Source organism: Dermacentor silvarum, chromosome 1 (assembly GCF_013339745.2).
Source record: "Dermacentor silvarum isolate Dsil-2018 chromosome 1, BIME_Dsil_1.4, whole genome shotgun sequence".
Classification (NCBI taxonomy): domain Eukaryota; kingdom Metazoa; phylum Arthropoda; class Arachnida; order Ixodida; family Ixodidae; genus Dermacentor; species Dermacentor silvarum.
The window spans coordinates 87592738-87615395 of NC_051154.1; the positions used below are offsets into that span (position 1 = coordinate 87592738).

General features: G+C 44.5%; 1 protein-coding gene across 1 annotated transcript in view; it reads right to left on the minus strand.

Annotated features, from left to right (window-relative positions):
• Nucleotides 1-22658, minus strand: part of LOC119431841 (stress-70 protein, mitochondrial) — a 41254-nt gene that overhangs the window by 17859 nt on the left and 737 nt on the right. The window contains exons 2-10 of the mRNA XM_037699299.2: nucleotides 21834-21880; nucleotides 11769-12038; nucleotides 11559-11683; nucleotides 11396-11469; nucleotides 11194-11300; nucleotides 10717-10879; nucleotides 10540-10632; nucleotides 4512-4721; nucleotides 2716-2805 (exon numbers count right to left, since the gene is read on the minus strand). Coding sequence (XP_037555227.1) covers nucleotides 2716-2805; nucleotides 4512-4721; nucleotides 10540-10632; nucleotides 10717-10879; nucleotides 11194-11300; nucleotides 11396-11469; nucleotides 11559-11683; nucleotides 11769-12038; nucleotides 21834-21880 — 1179 coding nt within the window. The remainder of the gene's footprint in view (nucleotides 1-2715; nucleotides 2806-4511; nucleotides 4722-10539; nucleotides 10633-10716; nucleotides 10880-11193; nucleotides 11301-11395; nucleotides 11470-11558; nucleotides 11684-11768; nucleotides 12039-21833; nucleotides 21881-22658) is intronic.

Below are 22658 nucleotides of genomic sequence, written 5' to 3' on the forward strand. Positions count from 1 at the left end.
ACCAAACCGCAACATTTGCCACCGAATCCACACAAGACAGTGTTGGTTAGGCCTAACCAGTGGGAGTGTCTGGTGGCATGCCGTCACTGCAAGCTCACCCTTGACAAATGTTTGTACCCAGAAATGAATACAGTTAAACCTGGATATACCGAAATTGACAAATTCCCGAAAAACTTTGTTATTAAGAGGATTTCGTTATATGCAGGTTCGGCACGAAAATTCGAAAAAGAAACGCTTACCGTATTTACTCGATTCTACCGCGCCCTCAATTGTAACGTGCATCCGTTTTCCGTTTTCGTTGAAGAACTCATCCTTGGAATGTCACACCAGGTACCGGATGCGTGGACGCGTGTCGTTTCGCACAAATGCAAGGCATCGGAAACGAAGAGCGAGCGTCACGATGGCGTCGTAGCGTCATATAGTGTTACAGTAGAACCCCGATGTTACGTTTTCGGGGGCTGCGTTTTCCCGGCTGTTACGTCGTTTTCGGCCGGTCCCGGCACAGCTCGCATAGAACCCGATGCATTGGTAACCCCGCTGTTGCGTCGCAACTGTGGGACCGTTCCCGCATCATGCGTTGCGAACTGCCACTCCACGCTGGCCCGAGCGGCCATTTTGACTTTTCATGTCGCTTGGCTTGGTGGCTTGACGATGGCATTGGCCGCCCAAAGTGCCGGGGGCGACAACTATGACGTATTTTCGGTTTCCGCCAGCAATAGTATGGCCCTTGAGATCCGTATTTCCTATATAAAGATGGTGTCTATGACGCGTTGTGGCCCTAAAATTGGTTTTGGCTCATAGACATTCCGCAGAAAGTCCAAGGACAATAACGCAGTCGCCGCGCGTCGTATGCTGTATGTGGGAGTAAAAACGTGCGAGGGGAGCCGACGACCGCGTCTAAATCTCGCGCGCGCAAGAAAAGCAGGGAGGAAGCGCGCCTTCTTCCGTTGCGCTCGAGGCACCGGCGAGGGAGCGAGGGGTAGGGATAGCGGGGCGGCGTTGTACTGTACTCTAGCATCAATTGCGTACTGTGCGGCGGCGCAGCGGTCGCGCAGGCCGTATCTTGAAAGCGATCTGCGTTGGGGCAAAGTCTAGCAGTGTAAGTGCGTCGGCGGCTCGTAGTTTTGTGCGTGCTGTGTGTTCTCGGCGCTCAGTTTGCGTTGAAGCGATAGACAACAGCACGAAGGTCACTTTGCTCGCTTCTCCAGCGGCGCTTCCACACGCCGCCAGCGTGTGACAGCGCGTGTCCCCGCTTATCGAGTGTGATGTGTCACAGCGTGTACCAGCGTGTCGGCAACATCAACTGGAAAAGGAGAGAGTGCCGGCTTGGCGGGCTAGGCCAGCTGCAGGATCAGGTTTAAATGAAGGGAGGGGGAAAGGTCACGCCCGCGGCGGCAAGATAGCCGGGTCGAGGGATGCAGGCCCGCCTCGCACACGCACGCACGCACACGGGCGCTCGCTTCGCATTCCGTCGCGGCGGAGAAGGTGCTTCCGGTTGCTGCTCGCGCAAAAATTACAAAATTTGGGGCGAAATCTCTAGGTTGTTGGAGGGGAAAATTCGTTATATCCAGGGAGTCTCCCGCTGCCACTTCTTACGTAGAGGTCTCAAATACATGTGCTTCTATGGAGTAACGGCGGGGAATAGAAAAACTTCGCTATATCCAGGAATCCGTTATATGGAGGTTCGTTATAAGCAGGTTTAACTGTACATGAAGATCTGGCACAAGATGAGGCACACAAGTTGCACTCACGGCAGCGCGAATGAGGCGGGGTTCCTGAGCGATCAGCCGGCAACTGTTGCGAACACATGTAGCAAAAGTTTGTGTGGACAACGTCCCCCCCCCCCTCCCCCCAACCAATCCATGTTCCTTGTTCAGTCACTCGCTCCGCTTCTTCCTACCATCACCCTCATCACTCTCTCCTCGGCTGGCTGTCCTTGTTGAGAAGCACGCTCACTGCCTCGCTTGTCCACGGGATTTTCTGGCAATTGCATCATAACTGATATTTCATCTCGCGCAACTGTACTAGTCAGCTCTCGTTACAACGGACCCTGATAATGCAACAAAAAATGTCAGTTTGGTCCGAAGTCCGTAACATCCGAAATGCCTCACTTCTGAAACTTTGGTTGCAATGGCTAACAGCATTATTGCAAAGAGTCGGCGACGAACTTCAAAAAAAAAAAGAAAAAGAAACGAAAAAGGCACAGTTTCGGCCGAAAGGCAAAGCATCAATTGCGATAGCAAACTAGTAGACAGCTATGCAAACTAAATTAACAAACATGGTGTCACGCGCACACAGGGAAACATGAACACATCTCGCTCGATGACTGCGAAAAGTCGCTTTCAAAACGCTGGAGTGAGGAAGCGCGGCTGCAGCAGCGAGCGAATTGACCTTTGTGCTGTCTCTCGCTTTAAGGCGAACATAACGTTGAAAGCACAGCGCATACAAGGCTACCGGCACTGGACGCACTTTGTCCTTTCAAGATAAGGTGCCCATGCCGTAAGCAGCAGCCGTCGGTGTGGGCACCTTATGCCCTGTAGCTCTTGGTCCCGTGTCAGCATTTTCATTAGGCGGTTACCTTTCAATTGTTTTTCCAAACATCAGGTCAGTCACATGGAAAATTTATCAATTCGAAACCACACACACACAAAAAAAAGATGCTCACACTGGACTAGCCCCCCTCCCCAACCATCAACAGAACACAAATTACCTCACCTGAATTGCAGCACCTACAGCAACAGCTTCATCAGGATTCACTGCTTTGCTTGGCTGTTTTCCAAAGATTTCCTGGACTGTTTCTTGAACCTGAGGAGCAGTACAGACATAGAGAACTCCATCTGTGAGAATTTTATTTCACAAACTGAGAAGCTAGATGAAAGCAGCACAACACAATACAAACCACTTAGCATCAGAAAGCTCAGTTCACTTTCTCCTCAAGGAACATTATGTTCCAATTAGGAGACGAAAAATATTAACATCACAGCTTGCTGCTTGCAATATGAAGCCAAAGATAGCATAAGGGAAGTTATTTGTAGTTTTTAAATGAAGTGTAGAAATGATAAGCTACAGGGAAATGAAAGTGGACAAAAACAACTTGCCACCAGTGGGAGCCAAACCCACAACCTCCATATATTGCATGCATTGCACAGATTCAGCAAGAAGCAGAAGCGATGCTTGATAATATTAAATGACATCGCACTTCACCACATCGCATTGAGGGCAATTGAGCTGCGGCACCTAATGGCTGCTGACAACAGTGTTAGGCCTAGTATGCCAGCGCGCCAAATCTTCACAGCACACGAAGTCGACAGCCACTGCAACATAGTGATGCTACCGCCGTCGGATGTTCAGCAAAAGAAAATTGCTGCCAGAAAAAAAAAAAAGTATCAGAATTCGCATCAACGGCAGCAATGAAACAGAAGTCGGATTGTTTTCATTACAGCAGCGGTGTGGTTGACAGCCTGTTTGATGAACCATGCTTTGCGATCGTTAACTTGATTATATAAGCTAGCATTTGGACATCACCAAGCAGCTGGACTATATTTCTAGCGGTTTTAAGCACATAACTTTGCAAATACGTGTATAACATTTGCTAATTTTTATTAAATTTCTTGCTGTTCAGTTTTTTTTCCCCACTTTCCTCAAAACAATTTGTCTATATTCAATATGGAGGCCTCAATATCTCAACACCTAGAACAGATCAAACAAATTCTCTGTTGTGCATTTATATTTGTCCTATACAAACAAAACTTGGCATACATGCCCTTGAAGGTATTTTGAGTGCAGATATCTACTTGAAATTGCACAATTTTTCAGCAGTAGTAGTGAAAGTACAAGGTTATAATTCAGGACATTTTCAAAAAAACATTTTTTTTTTTGCATAGTTACAGTAATTGTACATGTTTGTATAGATATGGGTACTTTGTGATCTACAAAGAGTTCAACTACAGCATGATGCTTTTAGTGAAGATTTAGTAGACAAAATGTGCCCGCAATGCTCGCTATATTTTACGGTTGTGTAGGACATTACTCAGGTACTACAGTGTAGTCCACATATACCGATATATTGATTATAACGTATGAGTCGAGTTAAGAGTATCAACTTTGCAGACTTGCTTTGTGTGCTTTGCAAGGTGGAAGTGCAATTGCAGTGGTTCCTATTACCTTTTTTTTTTTCTATAAAACTAAAATAAAAAAACAATTACTGCACAATTATTTAGTGTGGGCCTTCCTAATATTGTATAAGGCACAGAAATGCTAAATTTTCTCGTTATTTTAATCGTAGTTTTTGTGTGTAACCATAGTCCCTTGAACATTTCAAGAGCCCTAACTAAAAATATATATATTCTAGAATAAAATTTGGCACCATGCCTTACACTACTGCTCTAAACATATCTTAAGATTTTCATTAAAATTTTGCAAGAGGTTCAAAAAGCCACTTTCACGGGTAACTCAAGACGACAATTGCATTAGAACATATACTTTGAATACAACCCTGGACGTCTGCATACCTTTGGCATCCTTGTCATGCCTCCAACGAGCAACACTTCGCCAATGTCGGTGCGCTTCACCTCTCCATCCTGCATAGCCTTCTTACAGGGATCCACAGTCCGCCGAATGAGGTCTCCCACAAGGCCTTCGAACTTGGACCTTGACAATTTCAGTGTCATGTGCTTGGGGCCAGACTGGTCCATGGTAAGGTAGGGTAGGTTGATGTCCGTCTACAAGAGAAATTAACAGCATGACACAAACTGTACTTCCTTAAGCAAATGAAAGAACTGCCTATAGCAACATGCAAATGTGCTACGCAAGCAGTATTAACACAAATATGTTATATAAATACGGTATAGAAACAGCATGAACAGATGCTTAATTTATTAAGTGTGACATGATAGCCACAACACATTTGTGAACATGGCTAACCAAAACAGACTGACGAGTTCCACTTAAAGGTGAAGTTGAATCTGTTGCTTTTGACAAGTCACTTGTATGTTGCACACTTGTCTGTCATGGTGTTTTGATTGTACTGGGGCTTTTTTATTTAAAAAAAAAAATGAAAGTTCATACAGTCAAGTCCACTTATAATATTCAAGTGCCACGAAAATTCCATTGTTATAACCGATAATTGTTATCAACGGGTTGCTTGCACGAAAAAAAGCAAAATAGGGGGGATGGCAGAGCTGTTGAGATAACTATGACAGGGAGGCCAGTGCTCCTCCTCCATCCAGCTGCTGTTTGTTTTAGCTCGTTAAAACAACTCTGCTTCCTGCGCACATCATGTGTAACAAGCCGCGGCTGTTGGCGTTCAAGAATGGCACTGCTATAATAACTGCAAAGAGTGGTTACGGACGGCAAGTGACAAGCTAGCTCCGCCGAGGCATCGTTCTGGTGGCCCCAAAAGGGGCCTCGTAAAAAATACGAGAAGGTTGCCGCGGCCGCCTCTCAGCTGGGGTGAAATTGCCACAAGCATCTCGCCACGTACTTCTCACTCGCTGGCACGAGAAAACCCCATGTCCGTCAGCCTTGCTTGCCTCACACAAAGCTTCCCGACATCCTTCTCCATGGCATCCAGGTACTCCACGTAGTGCAGTGGAAGGTCCCTCATGATAACGAAGACCCGGATGGACTGAATTAACTGCAGGGCCTCCTGCAAGGACAACGTTGAGTCAGCCTGCCCTACTGCGTTATCGCTGCCGTCGTCGCAGTCAGTGTCGTCGTAACTGTCCGATTCAAGCCTGTTCACGACGATCGCCTCATCGGTGAGTTCTGATGTTACTAATGCTTCGTCCGCATGCAGAAACTCTTCCAAATCGTAAAGCATCCTCATCAACTGCGGACCAAAGTTCTGGCAACACTTCGTCGGTGGGAACTTCGCAGGCTTCGTCTAAGTCACTCCTGCCTAGGACAAAGCACGCTTTCCTAAAGCAGTTCCGCATCGTAGAAGCGCCAACTTCGGACCACGCACTAAATATAAACTGCATGGCCATCAGCAGATTGATTTTCAAGTCTGGTTGCTCCCTGCTTCTTGGCCACACGGCCATGTCCATCAACAAGACTAACTTGCTCTGGATGCGGCGACGATACATCACCTTAAGATTGGCGATCACACCGACGTCCATGGGCTGCAAGCCTGCCGTCCTGTTCGGAGGCAGGAAAAAAACTTGGCTTAAGAGCTTGGGCATGGAGTGGTGGGCACTACAATTTTCCAGGACGAGCGCCACCTTCCTCTTCTATCGCTCGATGGCCTGATCAAACTCCAACAGCCACTCGCGAAAAAGTTCTCGCGTCATCCATGCCTTGTGATTGTTACGGTAGCGTACTGGTATCCTGGCAGCACTGCGGAAGCAGGGGGGATTTTTTTACTTCTAAATGACAAATGCGGGGCACTTGTCGCTCCCGTCCATGTTGGCACACAAAAACACAGTGAGGCAAAGCTTGCTGTTTTTGCCACCCTTGCACGTCTCCTTTCAGTGCATGCGTCTTGGAGGGCAACATCTGAAAAAACAGCCTCGTTTCGTCACCATTGTATACGTCGGCGTCAACGTAGTTGTCGAGGATGCGGGGCAGCGTTTCCTGCACTCACTTCTCCTTCGCCTCCACGTCAAGTGAAGCTCCCTCGCCGGTGACGGCTTTGAAGACAATGCTGTGCCTCTCTTTGAAGTGCTGTATCCAGCCGCCAGCTGGCTGGAAGTCCCCATTGTTAATCAGCAGGGCAAACAGCTTCGCCTTAGTGGCCAGAATCAGCCCGGTGATAGGCAAGTTCAGGTCACGGGCACCAAGGAACCACTCGTAGAGGACCTCCTCCACGCGAGCACTTTGTTGAACTTCTCAGCAGAGCGTATGATCGTCAACACCATCGGTTGCAATAGTGCGTACTTCTTAACGAAGTCACACACTTTCTTACCGTCTTGGCAGTCTTTCACGATACTGCACTTCGTCTCCGAATCGATAGCCATGCGCTTTCTTTTCACCAGCAACGTCGTCCGATAATCAGCGGGCGGATCAGCGATCTTCCGTTTCGACGGCGATTCAAATGAGACGGAGAAACCACGTGGCCAGGAACGACTTCGACGCAAGAAACTACAGTCGAGTCCCGCTACCACGAAATTCACGGGACACACGAAAAATTTCGTTGTGTCGGAACTTTGTTGACGCGAATTGGTATGTATATACCGTATTTTCGCGATACTAAGCACCCCCCTCCCCCCTCTATTTTCGCGAGAAAAATTGGGGGAAAAGTTTGCATGCGAATCTAAGCACCCGCCTATTTGTTAAGAAGAGCACGTAGCCAAGGCCGCCTAGTGACGCCCGCGAGCAGCGCGTAGCCGGAGCCGTCGCACCCCCGAGGTGGCACGGTGTCCGCAGCGCGATCTCGCCGCAGTCGGACTGCAGAGCCGCGTGGACTCAAGACACTCGCGCGCCGCGCGTAGCCGGAGCCGAGCGTCACGGAGATTTTCCGAATCTAAGCACCCCCCCCCCCTCACTTTGGGCATCGCGATCACGAAAAAAAGGGGGTGCTTAGAATCGAGTAAATACGGTACGTACGCCAAACGGGAAAGCCGCGAACGAAACCGAAACCATCGTCAGGGAAATCTTCGCGATGTCGGTGGGGGGCAAAGGTTGAGAGGTACCGAAGGCAGTCGATAACGTGTCAACTTCACGAGAGAATGCATTTTGCGCCGCTGTTACAGCATTTTTCGTACATTGCGGCTGACGCCTAATCCAACACGCGTGCCCGGCTGGTCGCGAAACACTCACCTTCGCAATGAAGCGGTTTGAATTATCGCAATTTCACTGCATATTTGTGACAAAGTCAGCAAGCTTGGCAAGCTTGCGCTTACCGGAAGTTTTATTTCCCGAAGTCGGTCAGCCTGGATTTCTTTCGCTTCACGGCAAGCAAAGGCGTTACGCGAGTCTCAGAGTCCGTTAAAAGAGCCATCACATTGTCGTGGGTACGGATTACTTTTCTGATGAGGCGAAAATGAACCATTGCTTTCAAAGCAGTCGCCGGAGTCGGTGTGTCTAGCGGATAGTCATTTTCCCCAAACGACGAGACGTTAGCATCTTGTTGACAACAGCGGCTGCGGCGCGGCCGCTATCTTGAAAGCAATTTGCGACGTGCACAAAGTGAGCGCCCGCGCGGGCCTCATCTTCAAAGCGATCTGCGATGGGGGCAAAGTGCAACTAGTGCCAGTAGAGTCGTGTGCGCTGTGCTTTCGACGTTTAGTTCGCGGTGAAGCGAGTGACGGCACGGAGGTCAATTCGTTTGCTGTTATTGCCGCGTCTCACTCCAGCGTGTTGACACGGAGTTTCCGCGGTCATCGAGCGAGATCTGTTCATGTTTATCTGTGTGCGTGTGACACCGTGCCCGGTAATTTAGTTAGCGAATGTTTACAAGAAAACTACTATCTTTAGTTCGTATAGCTGTCTACTAACTTGCTATCGCAACCGATGCTTCGCCTTGCGGGCGAAACTGCGAGATTTTTCCTTTTGCTTTCTGCCTCGGCGATAGTATGTGCCTTCTCCACGAGAGAGAGAAGTTTACGCTTCTTCGTTGGCGTAGCCATTTCACCCGGACACACACCACAGAAAACGGCAGCGATTGTGGTGATCCCCTGCAGTGTCGCGCAGGCGCGTGGTGATCACGCGTGGCTATGGATTGCAGTGGCTTAAACCGGTACTTTGAATTTGATTTCGTTTGCGAAAACCTCGTTCAAGCGGACATACGATCGTCACAGCTTTGGAAGGGCCTTCTAATTTGACTACTCGGCAGTTTCAATTTCAATTCAGTCACAGTTTCGTTCTAGAAAAGTTCGTTGAAGCGGAAATACCGAATAAAACGCCTTCGTTATGAAGGGACTTTTTTTGTATTACTTTTTATGGGCAGCTGACGGGGAATCCAAAAATCTTCGTTGTGGCAGAAATTTCGTTGTAGCGGCATTCGTTGTAGGGGGATTCGACTGTAATACAAACAACCAAATCTGTTGGCAGAACTGCTCAGAATGAGGGGCATGTAAGCAGATCAGCGCTGTCGGCACATTGGCGAGGTCCATTCGTGTTTCGGAGGGTGGCATGGCATAGAGCTATGGGCGCAGCCCATTTGTGTTCGGAGGGGTGGAAGGGCGGCAGGAGAGAGACACGCGAGGCGATGTGGAGAAGGCCGGAAAACAGGTGCAATTGTATGAGCGCACGGTGGGGAGGGTGCAGCGGCTGCAATTTTCTTTTTTTTTTTCTTTTCAAGGATTTCGTATTCCACTACCTTTTGGCACGGGCACCCAGGAGCCAGACTTCATTGTTATAACCAATAATGCAGCATGGGGGCATTGTAGTAAGTGGGTTATTTTACCATAGCAAACATACAAAAGTTGACGGTGCAGCAGCTTTTCACTGTTGTAACTGATATAATGCTGAAACGGGTATCGTTATAAGTGGGTTCGACTGTATATGCTGTTGTATTCATGAGCATTTTGGCATGCCATATTTCCAGGTAGCCTGAACTGGTGCATTCAAGATTTATACCTTGAATCATGCAGTGGAATAGCAACACAAAAGTTCTTAGCATTATTGCTTAGCGTTAAGCAGGACTGTAATGAATGGCTAAAAAAAGTTGACCAGCTCAAAAAACACCAAGAGCACACTTATTCCAAGCAAGCTAGATATTAAAATAGTTCACTTAAATGAAATGTTTCCTCACTCCCTTTAAGCTACTGTATTTATTCAATTGTAAATCCCACTACATTTAAATTACGGAAAAATTGACCATTAAAAAAAACGTAAATTACGCTTTTCTAGCATTATGTTGGCAGCCTGTACCTTTACATCTCGATCGAATTTATAGACAAATTGAGAGAAGTCAAAACTTGTTCTTTGTTGTCAGTGGTGGTACAATGGTAGAGTTACAGTGCTGCAATACCCTGCAGCCTTTCACCCAGACTCTACTTAATCGCAACACTATGGCGCAACGCATTCGGTATGATGCTCATACCAAGAGACAGGCAGTTTTGATGGCTGAGGGGCATGAAAACTACACCACGGCATGGTGGCTTGACATCAACGAGTCGATTTGCAATTGGCAGGGTGAGGCCGATCAGAAGGGTTTCCACAGACCTCACCGCCGCCACGTGGTATGGCTTCCCAGATAAGTGGTTGTGCAGTCTTTAAGAAGTGCTAAATTTCAAATGAGCTCGATGGCACGAAAGGCATGATTTTGAGGTGGATTGCAACAAAGAAAGCTGTACCTCAGATAACAATTTAAGGGAACTCGTTTTGGGAATTGTGGTTCCTTGAATAAAGGTACCATTTCTTTTTCCACTCATCTCGTCTTACATTTAGTTTTTCTTTTTTTTAGTTCACCTCACTCGAAAGTCACCCCTCGTGCTACATTCTAGTAAATAGAGTATATTTCGAAACAATCTCCATTAACTATTTTGGCTTGTTTCTACTTGGACTCACAATTTATAAGGTAACTTTGAACCAAACAAATTTTAACCATGGTAACACAAACCTGTGAAAATGCAAAGATAAAAACTGCCACAGCACCTGAACTGATGATGAAAGCTCTATTTTGGCTTTCTCAGCTGCCTCCTTCAAGCGTTGCATAGCCATGTTATCCTTGGTAACGTCAATCCCTTGCTGTAAGACACGATAATGCAACATTGATAAGCACAATTAACGCTAGAAAATAATTATACATCATATGAACCAGAAGAGGGCTACCTCACGCTTGAATTCTTGGACAAAGAACTTGACAAGGGCATTATCGAAGTCCTCTCCACCAAGGAATGTGTCACCATTAGTTGACTTCACTTCAAAGACACCCTTTTGGATTTCAAGCACTGAGATGTCAAAAGTGCCTCCTCCCAAGTCATAAACAGCAATGCTAGGAGAAAAGAAGCCACACTTGAACCAAAACTGCTTAAGTACACCGCATGTACACCAGTAATTATTAATAGTGGATGACCAGCAACATTAATTCCTCAAATTCCTGCCTTACACACCTTTACAATGTTGTGTGCTACTACATATGAGCCTTGTAATACTTCAAATACTTCTGAGCTCAGTCTGTATTTTCCTCAAGGATTGTTCCATTAGGAGACGAAAAATTTGACATCACAGCTCAATACTAGGCAGATCCAAGAAACAAATATCATGAAAATCAAGGACGCTTCCTCGAAAAACAAAAACTACACTCACATTTTGTCATCAGTCTTGTCCATGCCATAGGCCAAGGCTGCAGCAGTTGGCTCATTGATAACTCTAAGGACATTAAGGCCTGCAATTTGGCCTGCATCTTTGGTTGCCTACAAAGTAGTGATTGTCCATTTATGTAACTGGCAGAATAAGCACATAGCGTATTTTTACAAGCAAAGCACACAAAATATTACTGAACACTTGCCTGCCGTTGGGAGTCATTGAAGTATGCAGGGACAGTAATGACTGCATTCTTGACACTATGGCCCAAGTAACCCTCTGAAACATAATGCATACTTTCATTGCAACTGAAACTATACAATGCAATATGCATGCAGAAGGACAAATTAATGCCTAGAATTTCTAACCTGCTGTTTCTTTCATTTTCATCAGTACAAAAGCACCAATCTGGCTAGGGGAGTACATCTTTCCATGTGCCTCTACCCAGGCATCTCCATTGGAAGCTCGCACAATTTTATAAGACTGGGTTTGCCTTATGAAAAAAAAAAGGGGGGGGGGGGGTAAAATTTAGAACATATGATAAATTGGTCAGTTTAAGAAAGGTCACAGACACTCACATGTCTTTCTTGACCTCAGGGTCTTCAAACTTTCTACCAATCAGTCGCTTTGTGGCTGAAAGTGTGTTTGAAGCATTGGTCACAGCCTGACGCTTGGCTGGCATGCCTACTAGCCGTTCTCCATCAGCTGTAAATGCCACTACTGACGGTGTCGTCCGTGACCCCTCAGAATTTTCAATGACCTTTGGAGTCTTTCCCTCCATGACTGCCACGCAAGAGTTGGTGGTGCCCAAGTCGATGCCAATAACAGCACCTTTAACTTGATCAGACCTGAAAACCACATGCATATCAGTTTGTCTGAGCATTTATCCGATAAAAAAGTATGGTAACAATAGAAATACATCTTACACAATATGCAAAGTTCCACATTCAACGTCATGCTAGCATAATAGGAAGCATGAAATGAAATCTACTAAAAAAGTCATGCCAGTGGGATAGACACGTCACCCACACGCAGTACTTTTTTTCCGAGTGTGAACCAAGAATTGTCAGACTACTGGCACTTTTGTTACAGAAGATTTTAAGTCATACTTTGAAGACAGACACTTGTCCAACACTATGTGAAACATTACCATCAGACATACAAGGTGGTGCATCTAAAATCTCAATAACAGCAACAATCTGAACAGTCAGCACCAGCGATGCAGCAAGCTATGACATAGCTGTAGAAAAGATTAGTGCAGTTGTGTTAAAGCCAATAGAACAGCTGGTAACCCATTATCAGACTTTGCTGGCATAAGATTGCAACTTGGACCCAGCATAAGCTGGAATAAGAAAGCCATGAAAAAATTTTGGCAGAGACACTTAAGACTGCTTACGTGTGGGAATGCAAAAGCATTATAGTTCCTTTGGTGAAATGTTTTTGATTTATGCTTTCAACATGCATTAGTTCTTTCTGCTGATTCGGTGTGCATGTTTGCGTATACGTTGGCCTCAGCTTAGTGAGCTGCTGCTGAGGTAGACACTTCAGAGTCCATTGCAGTAGACACAGCACCGATGAAGCCAGAAGAGAAAGTGATGAGCGAGAGGCAGCGCACTCTTCTTATACACTCATGACGTGGCGCCACCTCCCACCGTCACGTGCACAATGACACATGCACTAGGCCACACCTTTAGTCAGCCAGAACTATGGAGCCGCCGTGGCATTGAGGAAACGTGGCACCCCAGATTCGATTCCCACCCAGACCAAAATGCACTAAATTTTCTTTTCAAAGACAAGTATTTACTTTGTTTATAGGAACCTCCCCAAGAAAATTGAAGTCGATCCGAGCATTTTCTTTGAGTTTTTACTCTTTGTGTCGTCGGCCATTTTTGGTACTATTTCTTGGTCACGCCACCGACGCCGTATTTTCGCATAATGGGGCATATAATGCTTTCACATTAAAAACTGTTCAGCATGACACCAACATCTGGAGGCTGTGCTCACCTGCTTGCCTGTGGAAGTGCTCAAACAACTTCACACTGCTCACACCAGCCATTCATGATTAACCCCTTAAGTGCTTTGGACGAGCTCTGCTCGTCCTGCCCAAACTGTCCCCAAAATGCTTTGGACGAGCAGAGCTCGTCCTAGCGGAATAGGTACACCCCTCTACCATTCAGGACGAGAAGCGCTCGTCTACAGCTTAAATTGCGTGTAATCCGCCAGATGGCAGCATTTACTCGATGATTTAGTTTTTTTCTGCAGTAGGAGCGCGGTTTTTGTATGAAAAGATGGCGTGCGGTGGCGGCGACCCATGCATAGCTGGTCCGTCAACGCGAAAAAGAAGCTTTTCATTTTTGTCATCTTCTTCGAGTAATGATGATTCGGATACAGATGTTTATCTTGTGTCCGGAAGTGATGACAGCGATGACGGTGAATTGAGCAGCTCCTCCGGTGATGATGAAGACAGCTCGGAAGCGAACATCGCGAGTGCTCGCCAGTGGATCCTGCTTGATGTGGACAATCCTCCTGTGAAGCCTCCTCGCTTTCCCTTCTTGGCCATTCCAGGCAAGACTTTCAACTTGTCATCGTCAGATGACCTTATGGAATATATTCAGCAGTTTCTACCGCCTCGCCCTAATTGAGGCGATCCTGACTAGGTACCTTCATCCTTCAAAAACGACAAAGCGCGGCCGACCGTCTGATGTGCTTGACGCTGTGCGTCTCAAGGAACGGCACTTTGCTTCTTACATCCCGCCAAGCGAAACCAAAGCAGCGCCAACAAGAAAATGCTTCATTTGCTGTCGGAAGCGAGGAGAAAACGGGAAAAAGTTGAGAAAAGAAACTCGCTTTTGGTGCAGGAGCTGCAACAAACCGCTTTGCGTTATTCCATGTTTCGAAATTTTCCACACAGTCCCGAAGCTTCCCGAGTGAAATAGCCCAAGGGTACTTAGCCTACACAAGGGAACAAAGATGTGACGTCTGCAACTGTTTTTTATAAGGTTTTTATTTATATTAGCAGCAGGTAGCTGGTCTCCTATGTATTGTTCCGAAATAAACTTTATTGTGTTGATTTGACTAAGTATGTGGTGCAAATATTTTTTCAACATCGGCTAGCTGCTTTTTAGTACAATCAGATTCGAAATCAGCAATAAAAAAAATAGGCACTTTTGGTTCGGAAATTTTCAAAAAAATAGAGCACTTAAGGGGTTAAGAGCATAGTGAGCTGATCTTTAAAAACAGGATCATAAGCATCTTGTATGCAAATGAGGTGTTGGAAATGGCATTGGCATGCCATTTTTGTTCAACACAGTCACACAGGACACAAAATAGTATATTGTTGTGTTTTGCAAGTATCAAGTTTGGCTCACAAGTCAGTTTGAAAAATGCTTCAGAAATGTGATTACAGATTATTTAAAGGGACACTAAAGAGAAAACTAATTTGTGCTGCATTTATAAATTACCTTCTACAAGCTCAAAAGAAGCCACTCTTACCAGAAAACTAATTTGTGCTGCACTTATAAATTACCTTCTACAAGCTCAAAAGAAGCTACTCTTACCATGAGAACTGGGCTTGGTAAACCAGAAAGGACTAAAAAATGAAAGACGGGTGGTGCTGCTGCCTGTAAGTAGCCGCACCAGCTTCCCGTGATGTCATGGATTTTGACGGTATCTGCTGAGGTCTAGTTATACTTTTTATTATGTAAACGTGGAATATATTATATTCTAAAAAAAAGCCAAAGGCTGAACTAACTAAGTTTCAAGAACTTTTACAGAGCCATAACATCCCACTGATGTGTGGGCATGTGTGATTACAGTGCAAAATTGCAAAAAAATGGAAGCTTGGCCTTCATTATTTTTTTTCTAATAATCAAACTATTACCGTGAAATTGACAAAAATGAAGTTCTGAAAAAATACTTTGTTAGTCTAAACTGAATTAGTGTTGTCTTTAGAGTCCCTTTAAGGATGTAGTTTGTGCCAATTTTTTGAACACGAGGCACCGTTGGACAGGAGTATCCCCAATTTGTGTACTACAGCCATGAATGTTTTTGCTACAAGGTACAGTAGAACGCTCTTCATACGTTCTTAAGGAACTATGAAAAAATAATGTACGAGCCACAAAACCACCAAAGCAATTTAGAACAATACAGTTCTATACTAAGACCCGCTTATTACAACTCTGCCTCCAATGTCTACTAACACGAAGAACAAGACCGGACAGCGCCCATGATGTCCGATCTTGTGTTCACCGTTTAGTTGCACTATTTAAGGCGAAGCTTTCTTTGCGAACTCTCTTGCACTTTCCAGAATGTGGCTGCTGCTGCTGTCTTGAAATTATCTCACACTATAAAAAACTTAATTACGTGTGATGGTGGGATCAAACTTCGGCCTTGTAGCACAACAGCCCGATGGTCTAACCATTAGGCCCCAATCGCACGTATACTTCTATTGTGTCAATGCCAACTAGCTCTTTGAGAAGATCACGACATGTGTCATATTGCGTAGCTCAGGTACATGAGAGCACATGCGCGCACAGCAAATTGCTTTGCGCCAAGGAAGCAGGAATGGAATGGGCAAAATTATAGCACTTTATTAACGCTTCAGATAAATTCCAAGATGTGTGTTGAATCTCCACAATTTTTATATCCACAGCATGTACAGCCCTCAGCAATTAAAGTGCGACACTCGAAGCGCATGACAGCTGGCGCTGTTTGCGCCACCAAGTAGCACTGGGGGGCCAAATGCAGTCACAATGCGCCACAATTGTTTTCACTTTCATTGTATACAACGCATGAGTTCGATGTCCCCAGTGGCGACCAGTAGCATAAAAGACGCTGCGCTTAGAGTACCATTTTTCTATTGCTGAGCACTGTACCTTCAAAAACCATTGTCAACAGAGACTTTCCCAGCTCTCTGGACACCATCGTTAATGGAGAGGTTGCTTCAGCCCATCACAAACAAAAGAGTGTTACTGATAAATGAAAGACGACCACATGCTCCCAGCATATTGCAAAGCCTCAAGTGGAAAACTGGTAGTGACAATATTTCATGCTACTGGGAAGTTTGTTGTGCACATCTAACGGCGTATTTTGCCATAAAATGTAGATTTATATGGAAAAACATGCAGACATGATGCATGTGATTTGCATAAAACATCCAGATTACTTTCTCAGCTTTCATATTTGTCAAATGGGGTGGGCTATTTGAAATTGCACGGTTTCAGCAATACAAAGCTATGATCATCAATTATCGCAAGCACAAGAAACTGCACATAAGAAAATTTTGCTTTCATTACCAGTAACTTCAAGGGCCCCTTCTAGCGGGCACCACGCTCCCAGCTGGAGAATTGACGTCAATCGCACAAGTGCACCTACATACATGGCAGTGCTGTCGCTCACAGAGGCACCTGACTTCGAGTATTTATCAAGGCAACATCAGTTATTTGCTTAATCACTTGCTTCAATAGACGAATTAAGATTTAGAGAAATAATAAAACATCCAAACTGAATGTCTGCACACTTTTGTTTTACTTCGTACTCTAGCAAGAGAAATGTACGTCCGTTTTATCTGCTTGTTCCCACGTACTGCAGTCGTGCACACAGAGAACGAAACTATGTCATTTTCTACCATGTTCCAGCACCGCAATCATGCGCTTTCATCCTCTCACATCTGCCTCAGTGCTCGTGATTGTGGCACTGAATTATACCACTAATCAGGCGTTCTCGAGCTGAGTGCGCAAAATGAGACGAACGCAACAGCTCACGCGACACCCGTCACCAGAAGCCCGTCAAACACGAAAGAGAGAAAAAGAAATGAATGTGAAGCCCGCGATGTATTCATCACGAGATCCTTTGGCTGTGGTATGGGAGAACACAGGGAAAAAATTTCGCTTGCGGAAGCTAGACAGGTCAAGTTGAGAGATTCTGTCGACAGTGATTCTCACTTCCGAAATCATGTGTTCGCGGCACTCCAAATATTTCTATCTCAGCTTTAATGAACTAACTTGAAAAATTCTTGTGGTAGAACACTCCTTAGAGGGCACCTAACTTCCGGCACAAACCAAAATTTGCTATGTGGCTTAGTGAGGGGCCCTGAATCATTTTTTTATCGAAGTCGAGAAATGCATCTGAAGTTAAAATAGAGTATTTGAGAAATACTTTACCGCACAAAGTACTTCAATGCGTTCAGCAGAAGCGGAGCTATTGGCAATCAAACATCCCCCCACATGGTGCTTCCGCTTCTTCAATGATTTGCACGGCAAAGGCTACGGCGAAGAGGAGCGTCTCCAAAATGCTTTGCCGACCTAACGTCATTGTGACGTGCAGTTCAAATTTCATTTTGGATGTTAACATAAATGCCACACTTCCGATTTTGGTGCCTACGACACACAAAATACGTAAATGCGTTGTCCTTAGCGAGCCACAGCTCGCTCAGCTAGCGGACTTGTCGCGGCATCTATACTATGTAGCAGACCACAGCTACATGCATCTGTAGTGCGTATGTACAGCGTTTGCTTTGTGCACGACAGGCTTGAGTGTGTGCTCGCGCTCATATGCTCCAGTCTGGCCATGCTACACGGTACAAACCGGTTTTGTCCGCCACCAAATTGACCCATGAATAGTAGCCACATTCAACTTGCGTATTTTGAAACACTATCAAAAGCTCAATACAAAGCGAAGTCTGCCAAGGCATCTAACCAAGAGCGGCAAGGAGTGAGTGCGCGCTGGCAAGCATGCATGTGGTCTGACCTTAAGCTTCGCTTGGTTCGAGGATAGTTGAGTGTTCAAAGATAGTCAAAATTAACAAGACCCAACAACTATGACATCAATAAGCAGGGTGGCCAAAGTAATTCCTAAGCGGGCGGCTGCGGCTGGGCAGAAGTCTGCTTCTTCTGGAAGCACGTAATTATCGAAATTTGAAAGCAGATTTTCTCTTATTTCAGCCTGTTTATAAAACTGCATCAATAAATATACACAGGAACAGTAGGAAGAAGCGTACTGATCCAAACACCCTTCTTGACAAACAACAGCTACTGGTCAATTGCAGCCACATATGGGAATCTGCTATTATTACGAAATGAAGCGTCCAAAAAAGAGTGAGGAGCATACTTCTGTTGAGAAGAAAGCATTTGAGAAAAAGGTGACTTCGCGCTCCACCTGCGAGCTCCGCGCGCCGCACATCGACTGCAAAATTTGGCAGATATTCAAAGGAGCGTACGCTACCCGCGGACTGTTTTTTCACGAAGCCTGAGGAGTGCTTCAGGACCCCTTTAAAGGCTCCAAAAACAGGATTTAGAAAACATTACCATTAAGCAGGTACAAACAAGCTAAACCAGAGCACCATAAATTAAGTTCAGGTGTTTGTGCTAACATGGTGCCTAGAGGTGTGTGAATAACCTGCCTTACTCAAGTAGCACCTTTGACACAAGGTTGCTGAGCTACATGACTGCATTGCTGTCATTTGGTTCATGCCTAGGTGGCAACTACAGACCTGCCAACCTTGGAATTTAAAGAATACAATAGAAGCAAAAAAATACAGTAATTTGGTGAAAAATGTACTAGATTGTTTAATTACTGATGTTGATTATAGTAAAGATCTGCAGGCTTTGTTAAGGACGCTGTGAACAGTAACTCTGTTCTATAGTTGCAGCAATAAGGATGTGTACCACAGACAAGCAAAAATGTTTATGAAGCTAATTCATGAAATATTCATGTAACAGCAGCCGAAATTTTGATTGCCATTATACACTGACACATCCGCTAACTCCTGAATTTTTTGTAAGGGTTACGAATTTAAGCTCCATTTTATGATTTTACAAATCTTGCGTCAAGTTATACGAAAAATAGGTTCAATTCCCAAAATGGTTTAAATGTGCTGAAGAATGAGGTGCCAGATGAAAAAAAAAAAGTGCATACAAAAAAGTAATTCTCACAGTATCTGTGTTGCTGTAGTGTTTTGTGACAGCACTAGTCGTATACTAGCACGCTACTTGTTTTGAGCAACATTATTCACAAAAAATCCTGAAGCAGGTGAAATCGGCAACAACAAAAACACCTGAAAAGTCACCTAAAATCGTGTGTCGCTTGTAACTCTAAAGGAAAATTATGTGAAGTGTGTATGCATCCAACTAAAGGGGTGTGCTCCGAGCAAACTTTAAAGAGACCAACAACTAATCAGAAAGTGTCGTGTGACTTTGGTGGAAATGAAAAGAATATGGCGTACAGTGATATTTCAAACATGCTGTTCATGGTTTAAGTAGGAATCACTTTTAAATTGACATGAAAGTCGTGAAAAAGCATGTCTAAGTACTAAGGCTGGATTATCGTGTGACCACAGATCAGTTGTCAGTTGTGATATACGCGAACATGCTGTTTATGGCTTAAGTAGGCAATTTCGGTCCCTAATGAACACAAGTACAAAACAGTACAAGTACGTTAAAGAACCCCAGGTGGTCAAATTAATCCGGAACCCTCCACTACGGCATGCCCCATAATCAGAACCGGTTTTGGCACGTAAAACCCCAGAAAGAAGTACAATCAATTTTAAATGGAAGGTCGCGAAAAAGGATATGTTGTGATGCTTTGTGGTGGAACTGTGGTACTAAGGCTGGATTCTTACTATGTGACCACAGATTAGATAAGTGAGCTGTTATTAGGTGCCTCAAACGTAATGTTTAATATGTTCTTTATATTGTATAGGCGTTAGCACTTTATTCTATGCGTATTACAATTAAAGGAAAGTTCACGCTTAGAAACAGCACAAGTGTGGCAACTCGTTTCATGGCAACACCCATTACGCTGTTTTGCATGCTAGTTCGTAAGGATATATGTTCTGATCGCACATTCGAGCTGAAGTTCTTCACTTCAACTCACTGAACTGCCCATCATCTGTACAGTTCACTGTAATGAAAATGGCATTTCATGTTCGAATCTTGGCTTGGCTAAAACCTGGCTTGACTTGTATTATGACCAAAGCAGTTGGGAAAAAAACCATGACAGCACATAGCAGTTATTGCGGAAATAATTCTGCAGTTCAAGAAGCATGAACCACATGAACATCACTTTGATAAACAGGAGATGAATTTCTGGTGGTAGGGCTGCACTTCTTGTCCGCTTCCCGCCACAGCCAGCGCACAATTGCTATTGTGCTCACCAATCACCATTTCTGGCATAGAGTTCATAAATGTGATAACGAGTGCTGAAAAAGTGTGATAAAAAATGTCCCACCACATTTTCCACATTACCACTGCAATATCGGACATTAACTAATAAGCTTCCTGTAGCGAAAGAAAAAAAAAGAGAGAAAGTGGGTACCATAAACCCCTTTAAATAAAATACAACCACATGAAATTCACACACATTATACACACTCTCACCATATATGTCACCTGGTTTTGATGCATCCATATTATGTCAGGGAAGGAACACGCTCTTATAGAGGTAGCAATGCGTTCCATGTAATTATCCACTAAAGCGGCCCAAAACATCTATTCTTGAACATGAGGAGCAAATGTGAATCCCCAAAGGAATTTTGAAAAGCAAGTAGTTATTCTGCCGGTAGTCGGCCTAGGCAAAATACTGCCCAGCTTGCCCTAGAGCTCCGACGTGGAACCAACCTGCTTTGTCACAAGTGATTTGGATAGGATAGCAGGAGAGCACCCTCGATTGTAATAAAGCGGGTGGTGCAATATCTCCAGGGTACGCAAGGTGCAGTGGGGTTATCAAAGCTAGAACCAGGGTGGTACGTGGGTTGGGGCCTTGGTGAACCCCGGACCCATGGACCAGTCTGAGTTCGAACTTTGGTGTCCCTGTTCTTTCACATTCTTAGTATAACAGAACTTCTTGGTCAAGTTAGTGGGACTTACTAAACATTGTTTTTAAGCGCTAGATGGGACATATGAAGGGAAGGACACACACACACACACACAAAGCACCAACTACCAATTTATTTAATGAAGCAAAACACAGAGCATCGCACAATTTCTGCGCATGCGCAACATGAGACAGATGGCATGACAGCAGGAAAACAAACCATCACTGTCCCACCAACTGTATTGTGTTGCACACGCACAAAAACTGCGCTCTGCTGTCTTGCTTAATTAAACCAGTTGGTAGTTTGCACTTTGCGGATATGTGTCTTTCCTTTGAATGTCTCATCTAGCGCCAAAAACAATCTAATTACACTTTGTACTTGCACAAATTCTGTCAAAATTGCACATGCAAACTAAGGAAATTTCTGCAAACAACCGGCAAAACTTCTTTTTGAGAGTCTGCCTGCTTCTCCCAGAATAGCCATGCCCTTTTTGTAGAGGTGAACATGAACGGAGATTTGGTGCAAACGTTTGCTTTCTTGGTTCAATTCGTCTACAACTCCCGATGAAGTCAACAAGATTTCCAAATGAGAAATGCCACAAAGAATACAAATTTACAGGCATGTTCTTGCTATGTAGTTGCGTAGATCCAAACAGCAGCAGTAACATTAGCAAGTTAATGCTAATGATACTACTAAACGATTTAATATTCTGTATTTAAACCATTCGAACACCCGCTTGCATAAACAGAAACGCAGTTGACAGGGAGTTGTCAGAACTGCCAAATAATAATGCAAAAGAGTGCCAGACATGTCATGAAAAGCATATACTTACTTGTTCCTAACTTGTTGACCATGACCATTCTTCTCTACAAGGTGGTCCTGCAAAGAAAATTTAACTGACTTAAGTACTTGTGGATCACAATGCAAGAGTAGTTCTGCACGCTAGCATACATCCACTTTTTTTTTTTTTTTTTTGATACAGGTACGCCCTTTAAATAAAGGCCAGCTGGTCATGCTTTGCAACAGCCCTGGTTACCTTTATTAAATTTTTTTTAGATTGGCTGTACTTTGTGTAGTGCAGTGCGTGCCAGCATGTACTCCCATGAGCATAATGGGAGAATGCGCATATGGACCAGGATCCCACAGTGCTTCTTTTTTCCACGTATGAATGTAACTTGAAATTGAGGACTGCAGTCCAAACTTAACATTGCGAACTTTCGAGTGCACTCGTCACTTTCAGTATGCACTTCTGAATTACGAATTGATTCTTTTCTTTCAGCGAGCCTGTGGTCCATATACTTATTCTCATGCGTGTGCATGGCACTGTACTTTGCACCACACAAAAACAGGTCACAAATGAAATTGTTAGCAATGATACGAATCTAATTAAAAACAAAAGTTGCTGTCAAGGCCTTTTGCATGCACTATGACCCTCCCCAATATATGTTAAAAAAAAAGGCAGGTCTAGTTTTGAGACTATGCCACACAACACATAGCAACTAAGCACTATAGACGATCAAGTTAAACAAAAATGAAGTACATACCCAGAAGGCATAACAAACATGGTACTAAGAGCTACGCAGTTACAGAGCGCTCTCTCTCTCTCCCTATATATATATATATATATATATATATATATATATATAACCATTATTCG